General features: G+C 34.9%; 1 protein-coding gene across 1 annotated transcript in view; it reads left to right on the top strand.

Moving 5' to 3' along the window:
* DMXL1 (Dmx like 1) overlaps positions 1–18520 on the top strand; it is a gene marked incomplete at its 5' end in the record, with an annotated part of 132187 nt that overhangs the window by 41006 nt on the left and 72661 nt on the right. Inside the window, 11 exons of the mRNA XM_082650313.1 lie at positions 1501–1690; positions 3234–3402; positions 6576–6788; positions 8641–8894; positions 9002–9686; positions 9777–9898; positions 12599–12688; positions 12769–12871; positions 13012–13131; positions 13422–13643; positions 15791–17476. Coding sequence (XP_082506439.1) covers positions 1501–1690; positions 3234–3402; positions 6576–6788; positions 8641–8894; positions 9002–9686; positions 9777–9898; positions 12599–12688; positions 12769–12871; positions 13012–13131; positions 13422–13643; positions 15791–17476 — 3854 coding nt within the window. The remainder of the gene's footprint in view (positions 1–1500; positions 1691–3233; positions 3403–6575; positions 6789–8640; positions 8895–9001; positions 9687–9776; positions 9899–12598; positions 12689–12768; positions 12872–13011; positions 13132–13421; positions 13644–15790; positions 17477–18520) is intronic.

Here is an 18520-nt window from a genome sequence, read left to right on the forward strand (position 1 = left end):
TGCTTTGTTGGTCTTGCCTAAGTTCTGTACCTCTCCTGATTGCTGTCTGTTCAGGCCTTTAGTCTCCTATCTTCTGCTCTTTCTTTATAAGCCTTCCCATTCTGCCATTTACTGATTGGCACTATGAACCTTGAACTTCCATATTGCCTTTTTGTATTTTCTTCTGTTTCTGTTTATTTTTAATCTCATTGCTACTGCTTGTGTGTATTTAAATGTACTAGAGAGAAACTAAGAGAGGGAAGGAGGGGAGGAAAAGGTCAGAGGGAGATAGAGGGAAAAAGAGGGAGAAAAATGAAGGAGGAAGAGGGGGGAGAGGCATAAGGCTGGGGAAAGGAAGGAGAAACAGAGGGTTTGGAAAGGTAAGAAGAAGGAGGGGCCCTAGGAAGGGGGTAGCGGTGAGAGGTAGGAGAGGTGGAAACGGAGGGTGGGTTGGAGAACGTGAGAAGCAGAGAATTATAGGAGAAAGCAGAGGGAGAGAAGCCCAGAGTAGATGGAAAGGGGAGAAAAGTAGGGGAGTATACACAGAGGGGGAGGGGAAGGGAGGGAGGTGTTAAAACAGAGGAGGGAATCTGAAGGAGAGAGCTACCAAGACAAAGAAAGCTGTTCTCCCTTTTCTTCCCCTTTGCTATTGTTCTTAAATCAAGTAGATACGTTTGTTTTAAAAAGTGACTACTACGGAATATTTTAATTTTTTTCTTTAACTTACTGGGTTACTTGATAGAAACCTACTTACTGATTGTTCTCTTTTAATCAGATATGTTTGAATAAGTGTCTGTTAGAGGATATTGCAACTATTTTTTTTTTTTTTAAATTTCCTGGGTTATCCAGTAGAAAGGTAGTCTTAGTTAATAGGATTTCAGCCTTTGAGCTCTTGATACTTGTGGGGTTTATTAACATATATGTAATTGTTTTGTTATTATTTTGTGGGGTGGCAAGACAGTAAATTCACTGAAAGTCAAAAATGACTAATGAAGGAGGTGGCTAAAAAATCATTAATTTTTCTATTGCACTTGACTGCTTTTGTCATATGTTAGGCAAGGAAAGAGTAAGTGTACTGGTTACTTTAGCTTATTAGTGACAAGTGCATGTACCTTTACAGGAAGTAAAAATGAAGCATTGTGAAATAATTCAAATAAACATCCACTGAATAAATCAGAAAATTTTAATAGAAGAAGTCAGGTTTTTTCCTTGTTTATTAACTGAGCAAGTATGGTATGATTTCAGTTTTTGTTCTTTAGATGTACGAAGAATCTTAGACTACTGAAACAGGAACTACTGAGTTCCAGGCAGAAAAGAATAGGTTAGCAAGCATTTGCTGTGATGAAATCAAATACCCAACTCAGTTGTAATGGCTTTGACTAAATACACTACATAAATGTATATTGACATTTTCTTCATTGATACCTTAGTTGTGTGCATTTAAATAATTATAGAAACATTGTAGAATGTGATACTGTGGGAAATTTATACTTTTGCCTCAAAAATCTTTTTATTCCTTAGGGCTTCTGTATGTAATGTACTGTTGACTTGCTGCAAAGATAACATATGTCGTCTTTGGGTAGAGACATTTTTACCAAATGATTGTTTGCTCTATGGAGGTGACTGCAGCCATTGGACTGAACCAATTAATTTAACAAATAACTTCAAGAGAAATGCTTCCAGTAAAGAACGAGTTCAGAATGCTTTAGATGTGAGTGTTTTTGTTAGATGTTATTTCCTACAAGTTTTAAAATCTTTCGTACATGGCCTTTTTTGTAACATTCATCTTAATTAATATTCAAAGTCATGGATAGTTATGAAAAAACATATATGTCTTAGGAAAACAGTTCTGAGAAGATTTTCGGGTGTTTTTGGGTTCAACAAGTTTTCTTAAGGATTTCGCCTAGCATAAAACTGCCTATAATTACAAAGTTAACCTTAGGTTAACTGATGATAACAAAAGGATGATTATACTTGACTTAGCTAAAATAACGTAAATTAAGATCTGAGAATGCAAAGATTTGACTGTAAAAATAATTTATTATTTTTCTTTCTTTAGAGCTTGGGGTGTTCGTCCTGTCATAATTACAGGAATGATTAGAGTAGTTTATCAGATTCTGTTCTACATTTGTTATCTTCCAAATCTCCAAGAACTTGAATTATTTACCTTACTAATTACTATAGTATGGAAAGTAAAAGCCAGTTTTTGGTGTTGGGGGTAATTCAACATAGACTAGTTAACACAGATTCTTCTTATTATTTTCTTAATATTGAAAACAAGAAAGTGACCTAAAAATGATTTATCTTTGAATGTTTTGTATGAATATGGAACCACTATTTCTCAAATTTAGATAGTATTCTAGTGACACAGAATATCATTAAGTATATATTGTGTAGAGACTCAACCACTGATAGAATGGTTATGTGTAGTAATAGTTGAAAGAAGTCCTTGACTAGGAATCTGAAGACCTTTGTTTCACTTTTAGATGACCTTGTGTTCTCTATAAACTATTTTATCATATGAAAGATGAGAATAACAATATTTGCATTGTCTGCTTTATGGGTCAAATGAGATGATCTCTGTGAAAGTGCTTTGCAAACTATGAAATATCATCCTAATGTATCATGGTAGTTTTATTCAGTGCTTTGTGGTCATAGGAAGTAAACTGAGGGTACGAAGAGAACAGTATACATAGGGACATCATTTTCCACACACACATTGTAAACTTTTTTAAGTTTAGGAAATTAATTCTCAGAAAATATTAAATAAAAATTTAAAGTATTGTGTGATGGTTAAAAGAAGAGTCAAGCAGTTTAAGTTCCAGGCTTATTCCAGGTTTCAATTTTGCTGTACAAAAGTACTGCAAGAGGGCTTCCCTGGTGGCGCAGTGGTTGAGAGTCCGCCTGCCGATGCAGGGGACACGGGTTCGTGCCCCAGTCCGGGAAGATCCCACATGCTGCGGAGTGGCTGGGCCCGTGAGCCATGGCCGCTGAGCCTGCGCTTCCAGAGCCTGTGCTCCGCAACGGGAGAGGCCACAACAGTGAGAGGCCCGCGTACCGCAAAAAAAAAAAAATAAATAAATAAATAAACAAAAAAAAAATACTGCAAGATATTTGTACATATAAACTTATCTGAAATAGGATATATGTACTATCTAACAATCATTATGTAACCTATACATATATGCTTATGACAATACAGGCATTAGTTTTACTTTGTTTTGCATTGTTTGACTTTGTTTTTATTCTCACAGGTAAATCTGAAACATTTTCGTAGAGGTCGGAGGAGATCACTTGCACTTGTAGCACATACTGGATACCTGCCACATCAGCAAGATCCTCATCACGTTCACAGGAACACTCCACTGCATGCCAATGCACTTTGCCACTTTCATATTGCAGCCAGCATCAACCCAGCCACGGGTAATAAAGCACTGTTCAGAAAATGTTTTTCAAATTGAGTAGATTGATTTTTATAACCAATAAGTTATACTTTTACTTTTTTAATAAGTAAAAAATTGTAGGTGACTTTCTTAGCTAACTTTTCATTTTAGCCAGCTCACTGATTATAGAAAAAGAAGTTTTTATTTACTTGTTTGCTTCTTAAGTCTGTGATTTGGTCTGTAATTTTAGATCTTGATAAGTCATTGAGATTCTGTATTTGATATCTGAGATTTGAGCTAATACATAACAAAGAGGTTAACACCTCAGAGTAGTATTTTATAATTATTGTATAGTTGTTCAAACGAAACCAATGTGTTTCGTACTTGATCTTTGGAGCCATTTCAGAAATAGGGCAGAAGTATGTAGAAATTATAACTGGAAGAATTAAGAAACTTATCACTGTAGTCAAATAGGTACTATGAAACAGACTGAAAGATCTAGAATACCTGGGTTTATCTATGAATTTGAAGACTGAAGTGTTTATCATTTTAGTAAATATTTTCTGTGAGTTTAAAAACCAAGTGGTCACAGTTGGGGGCATTTAAAGTGGAACCTTAGAATATTACTGGGAAAAAAGTTAAAAATAATATTTACACATGATAAATGCCATCTGTACAGGAAGTGTAAAGTAAAATCCTCCTTTTACCTCTATTCCACCCTAGTCTTCCTTCCCAGAAGATAACCACTGTTGATGAGTTTTTATGTATTTTGAGATATTCTTAAACATAAATTAAGCATAACCTATTTCCATATAACACACTGGATTGCATTCTTCAAGAAACATAGCAATAAATACAGTCCATTAGTTACTTGAATCAAAGTGAGAAGTACTTTGATAAGTTAAAAAGTGCTGAGATACCTGTGGTAGGAATAAAGAGTATTTGCTGATTTTTAAAATTTTATATGGTTAACTACAGTCCCAGCTCTAAAAGAATCCAAAATCCATGAGCCATGAAAATGTAAATGGGAGAATATTGAATTATTTTTATTAAAAAATTGTTTTATTACCTTATCAAAAAATGTACATTGTCAGCACTTATAGTATCCAGAGGCAACTCTAGGTCACTGGAATAATTTTGAAAGTCTTTGCTGAGTAAAGGACAATATTTTGAGAATAAAGAAAGCTTGAATTCTCACTTTAATGGAAAAGGCTGAGGTATTATGAAAAAAATAAACCCTAAGTTCCTGTGTAACATCTCCCTGACTACCTTCCAATAAGGAAAACTCTAAAACCTTTCTTTAGATTGTGGGTCCCTAAGAAAAATTCATATATGTAGGGCAAATCAAAGCAAAATAATAATATTAGGAGCTATATTAGATCTTGTGAAAACTCCTTTCCCTAAATTAGGTCTGTTAGAATGACTTTCCTGCAAGGCCCAACTCAGATATGGCTTCACTTATTTGTCCATCAATGGAAAATGATACAGGAGAGGAGTTCATAATAGCGTGTTCTCTTAGTTCTAGTTCTTACACGCTTTCCATGAAGATTTCTCATAAAAAATGACTTTATCAGATTCTCTGGGTGAGGTCAGGAGGCAAAGGAAATGTGAGTCTTTTCAGCCAGAATGCTTCTGCTAAAAGTCAGCATAAGCCCCTAATTGTGTGTACTTTACAGCTAGGCCTGTGATCTACTTTAGGCATTGCTTATCTCTTCTGAGTTGATTGTAAGTTGAAAATCAGAAAATGCTACCCATTTAGTTTTCTTGGGGACACTCTTTCAAACCCTAACACTATTGTGTATCTACCTAGGAACAGTGGGATTGGCAGTTCAGCCCCTCAAGGGTTTTATTGGGTGTTTAGTCTGTGCCAGTATAGGAACTGGAGATAGTGGTAGGAGCTGGAGGTACAGTAGTGATCAAAACAGTGTGGTCCTTGCTCTCAGGAAGCATATAACTAGGTAGGAGATAGGTAAATATTAATCAAATAATTATACTAATGAATATATAATAATAAACAGAGCGCTTGGATTAGATAATATCCATCAACTCTTAGAACCCAACGCCAATAAGAAGGGACAGAAAAAAGATTCTTTTTTTTAACATCTTTATTGGAGTATAATTGCTTTTCAATGGTATGTTAGTTTCTGCTTTATAACAAAGTGAATCAGCTATACATATACATATGTCCCTGTATCTCCTCTCTCTTGCGTCTCCCTCCCTCCCACCAGGAAAAAGATTCTTCTATCCTTTCTTTTACCATTCATGCCCTATAATACTGTTCCTATGGGTGTCCATCAATAGACGGTATTTGAACAAATACTTAAAATTGTTTATATTTCCTTTTAAAAAAAATCAGTAGATTTGCTCTGGAGAAAATTATTTACCTTCGCTGAATCCATTCCAGCCTATAATGTTCAGCAGACACCAGCATGATCTAGATTTGGATTTTATTTAATAATGATAGACAAATTTTTCTTTACCTCTATTAAGTTAGGATTGTCATTTTTCACAATTTACTCTGAATTTGTACTTCAGTATACTTAGCAATGATTTCAAAAGTAATACCAAGGAACAATTTTTTGTAGCTGAGTTGGCTTGTCTTGAATGCTTTTCTTGAATATAAGGGAACCTCAGTTTCATACTTTCTAACTTCAATCTTGATGCTAATAAATAAGCAGTATCTATCTTAGAATTAGATAGGTAGGTCATGAAAAAAGTTAATATGAGGATCTGTTAAGTAAAAGAAAGTTGTTGCTGTTGAGATAAACATATCACTGGTTCCTTTGACAACTTAATGATGGCATTTTTAATGGTAGATCAGGTTAAAATATATTTCTAACCAAAGTTTCTATACAAATTAAGAAGACTACCCTATTAACATGTCTGCAAATTATAGACATATTTCTTAATGAGAATATTTTTTAAAATTATAGAAAAAAATGTATATGTATGTATATATAAATAAGTTACGGTATATAATGTAGAATTTTATTTCCTTTACAGTAAGTGTTTTAAATTTACCATGTAAGTCTGTTTTCATGAATAATAATTGTGTGAACCATTATACTGTGAGTCTTATTTATAGGTTAAATAAAATGTATGGCAGAGGTTTAAAGATAAATGTAACAGTAAATAATAAAAATAAGAGACATGGATGTTTTATATGCTAACATAATAGAAATTTTAATATTTTTTTGTTGTTGTTCTTTATAGACATTCCACTTCTTCCTTCTATTACGTCTCTGAGTCTAAGTGAAAATGAAGAGAAGAGTGGACCTTTTGTGGTACACTGGCTAAACAATAAAGAACTGCATTTTTCTTTGTCCATGGAAGTCTTTTTACAACAACTTAGAAAAAGTTTTGAGCAACCATCTTCTGAGATGAGTGTAGAAGACTCTAATCAGGCAGATGTAAAATCTGATGAAGGTAAAGCTTTAAGGATAAAAATTATAAAGTTTTATTTAAAATAGCAAAGATTTTTATATTATGGTAACACCAGCTACTGTTAGAAATAACCTTCAAATTGCAGTGGCTTAATACAAATTTGGACTAGCTCATTTAATAATCCAATGTAGATGTTCCTGTTCCAGGTGGCTTCTTTCCTGATGATGATGTAGGGACTTAGACTTCTCCATACTTATGCTTCTGTCAGCCACTAGGGTCTTGCTACTTAGAGGACTATCTGCAGACTAGCAGCATTGTCATTATTAGGAATGTACAATCTCAGGCTCCACCTGGAGCTACAAGAATCTGTAATTTAATGAAATTCCCAGATGAGTTATATGTATATTAAAGTTTGAGAAGCAGTACACTAGGGCCTTAAGGTTTGCATTCAGCCTCAGTCAAGTAGAGAGAGAAATCAAAAATGTTTTTGTTATTTGTTTTAATTACAAGATTGCACGTTCCCCTTTAAAAAAAATTTAAATTAAACAATACAAGCGTGTATAAAGTTTCCATATTGTTAAGTTTGATAAGTGTCCTTCCAGATTTATTCTTTTCTATGCTCACACAAATATATGCATAAAGGTAGTTTTTTTAAGAGTTGTACTATGGGAGTTCATTTTTCAATGAAAATAGTGTGCTGCAGCTTGCTTTTTAAATTCAGTAACAGGCACTTTTCTTTCTTATTTTTAACAGCTCCTGAGTCAAGAGACTCAAGAGAAAACTTAAGCATTTTTTCTGATGATAGCCATTTAAATTGATTTAAATTGTTTTTCACTATATACTGATAATGGTAGAGTAACACATCTCTTCATCTTTGTGTGAATTTTTCTGTAAGGTAGATTCCTAGATGGGGAATTAGCATAGTGTATAAGCATTTTTAAATTTCAATAAGTTCTGTCAGATTACCCTCTAGTAATGTTTTACCAGTATATGTTCCCTCTAAGTATATGCAGATATCCTTTTTTCACATCCTTGCCAACACTGGATCTTTTTATTTTTTGGCTGTTGATATGGACAAAATGGTGTCTTGTTTTACTTTGAATTTTCTTGAGTTAAATTGAGCAGAATTATGTTAACCCTTCTGTGGTTTGCCTCTTCGTGCCTTTTGCCTAATTTTCTGTTGAGTTATTTTTCTTTTTCTTAATGATTTTATGTCTTGACTAATTTTTAAAATCTGGTAAACAAGCTAACATTTTTTGATAGTCTCTTAAGAAAGGCTTTGTATTCCTAACCAGGAATAGGGGCTTGGATGTAGAGGTCAGAATATACATATTTATTTGTATTAATAAGTTGGCATGTGTTGAAGGAAATCTGGAAATTAGGCACTATAAAATGTATTTCTTTAAAATAGTTTCTTTAAGGTATCATATCAGTTATAAATGCTTACACCTAGAGGATGGCTAGTGTGGTTGACTTAGGTTTTATGAATCTGACATTATGAAGAAAGTACAAATTACATTCCAATACTATATTTTAAAAATTCAGCCTAATTTCAACTCCCTCATGTTAACATGAGCAAAACTAGGGTCCAGAGAAGTACTGTGTCTTACTTCTAAGTAGTTACTTGTGGTACATCTGGGTTTGGAAACCAGTTTACCTACTTTCCAGTCTAGTATTAGTCCTTCTACTAATAATCCACTGAATCAGCCTTATAGGCCTTCTGAGTACTGAGTTAACTCCGTGGCCTGGAGCAAAGTTATTTTTTAAAGGGAACCCCATTTCTTGTTTATATGAAAACTTGTTTTTCATTTTGAATGCATTTGTAAAGATATTTCTTAATTTTTAGTAGTAGCTTGATTGTATTTACTTGGTTCATGAACCCTTTTGCTTATAGAGATCGATGACGGTGTTGATGATCTGAAAATAAATCTTGAAAAGAAGGAATTGGGCAGTGATAAATTGGTACCAAATTCAAGTTCTGTACCATTACCATCAGCTGCCATTGATCATCAGATTGAAGTACTTCTGTCTGAATGGAGTAAAAATGCAGACATGCTATTCAGTATTCATCCCATGGATGGTTCTTTGCTGGTTTGGCATGTGGATTGGCTGGATGAATACCAGCCTGGTATGTTTCGTCAAGTACAGGTATTATTTTTATGATCTCTGGAGAGCTACTTGTTAAATGTGGGTACTGTTTTGTAAAACCTCTTTATATAATTTCATGAATTCTAATGCTACTTTCTTTCTTCTAGGTGTCCTTTGTTTCCAGAATTCCTGTAGCTTTCCCCACAGGTGATGCAAACTCTCTCTGTAAAAGCATAGTGATGTATGCCTGTACCAAGAATGTTGACTTGGCTATTCAGCAAGGGAAACAAAAAACTTCCAGCCTGACACGTTCCACATCAATGCTTATATCTTCTGGTCACAGTAAATCAACTAATAGTTTAAAATTAAGCATTTTTACCCCTAATGTTATGATGATTTCAAAGCATGCTGATGGCTCCCTGAATCAATGGCTTGTCAGTTTTGCCGAGGAATCTGCCTTTTCTACAGTTCTCAGTATTTCCCACAAATCCAGATATTGTGGTCATCGCTTTCATCTTAATGATTTAGCTTGTCACTCAGTATTACCATTATTGCTGACAACGTCACACCATAACGCATTAAGGACACCAGATGTTGATAACCAAAAGGAACCTTATGGTGCTGTGAATATTGAAGAATGTTTTTTGGCACAACAGAATAAAAGCACTATTGACATGGCCTTTCAGGATCCCAATGCAGTTTACAGTGAGCTTATTCTTTGGAGAGTTGATCCAGTTGGGCCATTGTCTTTTTCTGGAGGTGTTTCTGAGCTTGCCCGGATTAATTCTCTTCATGTTTCTGCATTTTCCAATGTGGCATGGCTGCCCACTCTTATACCCAGTTATTGTCTAGGTAAGAATTCTGATTTTTATTTAAGAACTTGAGATTTTCTGACATTATTGCTTAAGGGTTAAATTTCAAATGTTTTTAAAATACATCTAGGTGCATACTGCAACTCTCCTAGTGCATGCTTTGTAGCAAGTGATGGACAATATCTGAGATTATATGAAGCAGTTATTGATGCCAAGAAACTTCTCTATGAGCTTTCCAATCCTGACATTTCTGTAAGTAAATGGCTTTTGAAGCTAAGAATATAATATGTTTTTAGATACTTTATACTTATTGGGCATGTTCTAGAATTGTGACATATAATTTGTAATAAAATGTATATTTTTTAGTAATTTTTTTCACACTTTACTCTTACAGTGATTCTAACCTCCTTTAAAAAGAAACCATATCTTTCATTCATTCCAAAAGTAGAGTCTAGTGTCCTACAATATGTGTTTCTGTTGTACTTTTTTTTTTTTTTTTTGTGGTACGCGAACCTCTCACTGCTGTGGCCTCCCCCGCTGTGGAGCACAGGCTCCAGACATGCAGGACCAGCGGCCATGGCTCATGGGCCCAGCCGCTCCGCGGCATGCGGGATCCTCCCAGACCAGGGCATGAACCCGCTTCCCTTGCATCGGCAGGTGGACTCCCAACCACGTGCCACCAGGGAAGCAAGCCCACTGTTGTACTTCTTTGCTCAGAGATAAATGGGGACTACTGACAGTGTATGGAATTATGTTGGTTCATCTGCAGGTTTTTTTCTAGGCAAGGGAAGCTGAAATAACAGGAGTGGAATTTTAATCTTAACCAAGAGGAAAGAGCTTTCAGCTTGGTTGCACTACAGGCAGGAGTTTTTTCAACACCATTGCAAACAAAGCTTTTGTCTTATGACAGAGGGCACTTGTTCCTGTGCCCAACTAATAGCAACCCACCATCTGCATTGTCTCAGCACCTCCAAAAGCCAGTATTTCCATTCTTTTGGTTTTTGTGTTTTTAAATATGCCCTGAGGTAACTTTCAGCCATACTGAGCTTCCTGTTTAAGAGAGTCAAACTGTCCTCTCAACCATCAATTAATGTCTTTGTTAATGCTCTGGTTACAGAATTGCATAGGTGTCAGTGGTCTGCTCCCATCTTGATTTTTCCCTGTTATTTTTATTGCATGGTTTTACAGAATACAAAGTTTTTCAAAACATATATAGTGTTAAATTAGAAACGTATATTTCTCGAGGGCCTTCTATTTTTCAGGAATTGTTTTAAGTGCTGGAAATTTAGATGTGAGCAAAACAGACAAAAATCTAAGCTTACATTCTAGTGAAAGAATATAGAAAAAAGGTAAAAATATATTAATAAATACTTTGGAGAGAAACAATGTTGCAGAAGTAGTATGGAGTGCCAAGTAAAGTGCTGGTCGGGGAAAACCTCACAGAAGTGGTGCCATTTGAGTAAAGACCTGAAGGAGATAAAAGAGCTACCTATATCGATATGTAGAGGGAAGAGTATTTCAGGAAGAGCCAGTGTAAAGATCCTGAGGCCAGAGCATGTTTGGTATGTAAGGAACATCAAGGAGGCCATTGTGGCTGGTGCAGAATAAGTGAGGTGGAGAGTAGTCAAAAATAAAATCAGAACGTGAGCCTGGCCAGATTGTATTGAGAGTAACTTTGACTTTTACTCTGAATGACATAATAACTAGTGAAGAGAATGACAGTGATATGGTCTGACTTAGGCTTTAAAAGGATCACTCTGGTTGTTATATAGATTAGACATGGGAAGCAGAAGTGTTATCAGAGAGAACAATTCAGGAAGCTATTACAGTAGTCTAGGAAAGAATCAAAGGGGTTTAGAGTGGTAGGAAATGGTGGTGATAAAGATGCTAAGAATTGGTCAAATCTGGATGTGTTTTGAACATTGAATAGTAAGGATTGGACTGGATATGGGGTTTGTGTGACAAAAAGAAGATGACTCCCAAAGTTTGCCTTGAGATGAGAAGTATAAATAGCAGTTTTGGGGTTTTTTTTTTTTTTGGCCACGCTGCCTGCCATGTGAGATCTTAGTTCCCTGACCAGGGATTGAAGCTGTGTTCCCTGCATTGGAAGTGTGGAGTCTTAACCAGTGGACTGCCAGGGAAGTCCCTAAACAGCAGATTTTGAGGAGCAGGGCGATTCAAGAGCCGGGCTTTAGACATGTTAATTTTGAAATGCCTGTTTGATATCCAAGAGATCTAGTAAGCTAGTCTCTGGAGTTTTGAGGGAGACCTGGTCTGAAGATAGAAAATAAGTAGTTGTCAGAATATAAAGTTGTGGAGCTGAGTGAGATCACTGAGGGAGAGACTATAGCTGGAAAGTAGAAATGATAGGAGGATTGAACCCTGGGGCATTCCATTGCTAAAAGTGAGGTGAGCGTGGTGTATAATGGAAGCCAAAATGAAGAAAATTATTTCCAGGAGGAAGGAGTAATCAACAGAATCAAATGCTGCTGATGGATCCAGTATGATGAACATTGAATTTAACAACGTGTGCTTGACTAGAGCAGTCAGGAGATAAGTGGCTCAAGAAATCAGCATATGTAAATAGTATGTTAACTTGTTTCTTTAGCTTTCTTTGTCAAAATTAATGCTTAAAAAACCTTGATTCTTAGAACATTTCCATGAGATTGAAGTCAGTCTTTCACACTTATAAATATAAAATACTTTTTTTCCCCTTAACAATTACCAAGCATTGCTTTTGGTTTTCTCTGCACCAGCTGAGCTGTAACTTTCTTCATTCCTGTGTAATTGCTTTGTAAAACAGTAAAATGTTTATAATGAAAAGGACTTGTGAATTTATTTAGTCTCACCTGAACTTATTTATTATTTGTCTGTTATGCCTGAAATTTTATGTCATTTGTTACTATTTTTTTAATTGTTTAATAAAGGAGATATCCATTTTTTCAAAAACAGAAATATGTTGGTGAAGTGTTTAACATCGTAAGTCAACAGTCAACAGCCAGGCCAGGATGCATTATTGCATTAGATCCCATTACCAAACTTGTAAGTATTATTTTTCTGGCCACTTAGCATTAGGTAAATAATATGTATGTCAACTTACATTGGTATTTATTTACATTCAGCAAGGCAGAAAAACCCAACTGCTTCATGTTTTTCAAGAAGACTTCATTTTGAATAACCTTGAGAAGAAAAGACTAGGAAAAGACAGAATATTATCTGATGCAGGTAAAGAAGAATTTTTCATGAAATAAGAAATAAAATGTAGAGTATGTTAGGCAAAGATAAATTGATATAATATTTACATAATATATAAAGTTATCTCAGCTTTCCATGTTAGTAGTGAAATACACCATTTATACCAACAGGCAGCTCACCTAATGAATTTTCGGAAAAATTCTACCTAATTGTGATAGAGTGCACCCAAGACAACCGTTCATTGTTACACATGTGGAATTTGCATTTGAAGTCCATTCCTGTCTCATTGGGTGAGTTTTTTTTTTTTTTTAAACTTTAAGTAGGCTTAGGTTAACAAATTATATATGGTTAGATAGTTCAGTGGATATTTTTTAAAGCTGTTTTTATTGAGAGAGGATAATTATAGTTTATTCTGTTAATTAAGAAAAAAACAATTTTCTGATTTTCTTGCCGTAAAGAATCATATTAATATGTTAACTTTTTTGTCTTTTATAAGGTGGTTTTAGATTATAAAATGTAGCAATTGTAATGTTTATAGGGTTTCTCTCCCAGTTTTTGGTTCTTTTTTTATGTTTTATAGATGAAAAAGTAGATACAAAAATATCTGAAGCAGTTTGGCAGCCAGAAGAACATTATTCTTCTTCTCCAGAGAAGATCTTATCCCCTTTTTCACAGAAGTATCAGGCTTGCAGAGCAAATCTCCAGAGTACCAGCAAGTTGACTCTGTCTTCAGAAATGGTTTATAGCCAAGAGTTGCATTTGCCAGAAGGAGTTGAGATAATAAGTGTTAAGCCATCAGCAGGTTTGTAAATTTTGTAAAAGGAGACTAATCAAACTTCATAATGCATGAGTATTTACTGTGTATTTAAAAATAGGTGCAACTCCCAGTTTTAAAATCTACACAGAAACAGAAATAGAAAGAATATCTTTAAGTACCCTAAATTAAAAATTTAAATTTCTCATTACGTTTTCAGATGACTCTGGCATTTGTCAGCCAGTTGTGGTCTTAAATATTGATTTCCAAAACAAATTTTTATTATCCTTTTGTGAAGACAAAGCGAAAGTTTCCAGGGCAGAGATAATAATGGGGTGGCACCTTATTTGCCAGCTTTGATAATGCTGGTATTGGCTGCCTGGAGCTCTGTGCTGTGAAGGATTCTAAGTGTGTAGTTCCTGATATATATATTTGTCATCCTTATCCTTAGGGCAGTGGTTCTCAAAATGTGGTCCCCAGACCAAAAGCATCAGCATTGTTTTGGAAGTTGTTAGAAATAATAATTCTTGGGTCACACCCTAGACTTACTAAATCACCAGCTGTGAGGTGGGACCCAGCAGTCTTGTTTTGACAAGCCTTCCAGGTGATTCCAGTGTACAAAAAAGATCAAAGTATCAAGGGTATCATGAAAACCAAGACAAAAATCCATCCTTTTATCACCTAGTTCTTTCATTTTCATAGTCACAGTGTGGGTTTTTGGTCTTCTTTACTTGTCTATCACTTTCGACTAATTACTTTGAATGCTTTTCAGTTTGCCACATTATCAGGTACTTAATCTTTTCTAATTGGTGAAGTTAGCAGGAGTATTAACAGTGTCCTGATAACTTTTACATTCTGGGTTTTTTTTGTATATTTTAATAAAAGAGGCATCAATGCAAGGCAAGTTAAAGTTTGAAATAGAATGACTTTTGTATTGGCACAGTTTTAAGAGCTGTTATCCTTAGCCAGAGCAGTATAATCTTCACTACTGAATTCTATTAAAAAAACTATATGGCAGATCTAAGAGAAACTGAAGATGTTTCTAAAAATAATCCTTGGCGCAAGTTGAGTTTGAAAGAAAAGAGAAGTCCTAGGGCAAAGGAAAAAATTTGTTTCGTTTGGCAAAAACAGTAGCATGTGATAACAGCTTTTTTTCCTAGTCTTGAGAATTTTTTTTTTAACCAAGACTTTTGGGAAGGGTAAGCTCTTTATTCTCTGTTCAGTTCAGAGAAACTAATAGACAGTGTTAATTGTGTCCTTATGCAGTACTGCTAAGTCCTTGAGGACTTAAAGAAAAACTTATGTTGAAATACGCTTTTAAAATATAATAAATGTTCTGTATAACATTTCTGTATTACGATTAGCAGTTTATGTTTAATAGTCTAGGATAGGGATTGGCAAACTATGGGTCACCTACCTTTTTGTAAGTAAGTTTGATTGGAACGTAGCCACACCTATTTGTTTACTTTTGTGTATGGCTGCTTTGTTCTACACTGGTGGAGTTGAGTAGCTGCAACCAGGACTCTGTGGCTAGCAAAGCCTAGTTGTTACTCTTTGGCCCTTTAAGAAAAAGTTTGTCAACCCCGATTTAGGAAATTAAGAGTATGTAATTACATTAAGCCCAAGCAAACATATGTCCCACTTAGGAATCTTCTCAACGTCATTTATATGAAATACACTTCAATCATGGAGGACTCTTTTAGTACTTAGGTAAGCATGAGCCGTTCACAAAATTGTATTAAAAAATATTATAGAGAAGTAGCCAGGGAATATTGACAAATTTTAAAAAACGTATTGATATCTTTAAAGTGAGATTTATAATAATATATAATGCTAACAAAGAGTTGTGAAAAGAATGCTGGATTGAAAACCAGGACTAGAATTTAGGTTTTCTAATTCTGCCTTAGTCTAGCTATTTGATTTAGGCATAAGATACTTACACATTTAGTCAAGAGTCCTTACTTATAAATTATTACGGAGTTCTCTTTCAGCTCTAGGTTTTGGTAATAATGTCCTTTTTATGTACCTTTTTGACGTCATTAAAAGCGTCTTACTGATCTTGCTGATCCTTAAGCTAAATATTGATTGTCATGTTGTTAACACTAGTTCATGCAAAAGACTAAAACCTTTAGTACAAGAAAACAGATTTATTTAACCAAATTTCACATTTTGTCACTGGATTATTTTTGTTTTAGGACATCTGAGTTCTTCTTCCATATATCCCATATGCAGTGCTCCTTATTTATTGGCAACTTCATGCTCAGATGAGAAAGTAAGATTCTGGAGATGTAGAGTAACAGCTGAAGAATCTGCCACTTCAAAGAATGGAGAAATGGATCTTATATACATTTGGGAAGAATGGCCGTTACTTATTGAAGATGGACTGCAGAACAATAGTAGTATAACTGTACCTGGTAGGCCTATAGAAGTCAGCTGTGCACACACAAATCGTTTAGCAGTAGCATATAAGCAGCCTACGTCTAATAGTAGATGTTCTCAGGACTTTGTGATGCATGTAAGTATTTTTGAATGTGAGTCTACAGGAGGTTCATGCTGGGTCCTTGAACAGACAGTTCATTTAGATGAGTTAAATACAGTGTTGGATTCTGGCATTAGTATTGATAGCAATTTAGTGGCCTATAATAAACAAGAGGTATATTTATCCAGTAAAGAGAGTGTCACATCAAACACAAAGCATTTAGTTCACTTAGATTGGATGTCTAGAGAAGATGGTTCTCATATTCTTACTGTAGGAATTGGATCAAAACTTTTTATGTATGGACCCCTGGCTGGCAAGGTACAAGAACAGACGGGTAAGGAAAGCCTGGCATTTCCTCTCTGGGAAGGTACTAAAGTTGTGCCTCTTTCTAAATTTGTACTGTTACGAAGTGTGGACTTGGTTTCTTCTGTAGAAGGCTCTCCACCTTTTCCTGTTTCTTTATCATGGGTCCGGGATGGCATCCTGGTGGTAGGAATGGATTGTGAAATGCATGTATATTCCCAATGGCAGCCATCTTCTAAACAAGAACCGGTTACAACAGATTCATACAATGGGAGCACTCCATCTATAATAAGTTTAATAAAACAGAGTAACTCATCAAGTTCTGGATTACATCCTCCAAAGAAAACCCTGACTCGATCCATGACCAGTCTTGCACAGAAAATTTGTGGAAAGAAAACTGCGCTTGATCCTTCTGTGGGTATGGAAGATTCAGGTCTTTTTGAAGCAGCTCATGTTCTTTCCCCAACTTTACCTCAGTACCATCCTTTGCAGCTTTTGGAACTCATGGATCTTGGCAAAGTTCGGAGAGCAAAGGCCATCTTGTCACATCTTGTCAAGTGCATTGCTGGGGAAGTTGTGGCTCTGAATGAAGCTGAATCTAATCATGAACGCCGCTTTAGGTCTCTCACCATCAGTGCTAGTGGAAGCACTACTCGAGACCCCCAGGCATTCAATAAGAGTGAAAATACAGATTACACAGAAATCGATTCTGTCCCTCCACTTCCTTTATATGCCTTACTTGCAGCAGATGATGATAGCTATTACTCATCCTTGGAGAAATCTAGTAATCAGAGTACCTTAAATAACTCAAACCAGTTGTCAAAAGAAAGTTATGATGAGCTTTTTCAGATGTCAGCTTTAATGACTGATAGTCATGTGTTAAAGACAGAAGAAGAAAATACAAAGCCCAGGGTTATTGACCTTTCACAATACAGTCCAACTTACTTTGGTCCTGAGCACGCTCAGGTTCTTTCTGGCCACTTACTTCATTCTAGTTTACCAGGACTCAGCCGGATGGAGCAGATGTCTTTGATGGCTTTAGCAGATACAATTGCAACTACCAGCACTGATATTGGAGAAAGCAGAGACAGAAGCCAAGGTAAAATTAAATTGGGTATAGGATTAGAGGAAAAATTGATGGTAATATTTTTACTTATTTTTTTCACAGAAAATAATCTTAAATAATTTCTGTAAAAATGACAGCCATGAAGGTTTTTAAAATCATCATTGTTGCCTTCACAGTATTTTTAACTTGAATATATATTATTTATCCCATAAATCATAGTACTCTGAGAAAGTACACAAAGATTCATTATGCCAAGTCATTTTTACCTGTCTACTTAATAATGTTAAGAATCCAACTAATTGCTTTTGAGTTTAGCAAAAGTTAACATTCTTAATAAATAATTACTTTAGAAACCCCAAAATAAAAGGTGCTTTCTCCTTTATTTGTTTTTCACATTGTAATAATTCACTGTTAATTTGGGTTTTTTAATATTGAGGTTTTAAAAAAATTAACATTAAGGTATACTCCTTCCTAGAGTAGCAGCAAGCAAGCCTAATAAAATTAGGTCTTTTCCTCACCCAAAGAGCATTTTTTGTTTTTAACCTCCTGAGTTATGAATAAATTTGTAGAATTCCCATCAGATTTCAAATAAGATCTGATTAACAGTCTAGCCTTGTGCACCAGATATGTCAGTAGGATGCGCCCCTTAAAAGGAAAATGTGGGGTAAATTTAAGAAAAAAGAATAACAATAATAAAAATAAAAACTTTAAGAAAAAATAAGTTGGTCATGAATTGCGACATGAAATATTATTAGTAGATATTATGTTTTGATGTGACTGTATTACAAGTGTTTTATGTTTTTATTCATTTAAAGTAAAAATCAGGCCCCCTTACCATATAGCCATTTCTTCCAGTGTTAGCAGTTATTGGAATGGGTATGTGACTTGAATCAGTATGGATAATATTACAGGGAAGGTTAAACTATTTTAAAATTGAGTCACATTTAAATTAAAATATTCATGTCAGAGGAGATTATTATTAAAAATATGTCAGAGATCCTGAGTCAATTCATTCTCTTTATTATTTTTTCAATTATTTAACGATACAACTTTTTTCTGTAATGTATAATTATATAG

This window comes from Grampus griseus (assembly GCF_964374135.1).
Source record: "Grampus griseus genome assembly, chromosome: 3".
Lineage (NCBI taxonomy): Eukaryota > Metazoa > Chordata > Mammalia > Artiodactyla > Delphinidae > Grampus > Grampus griseus.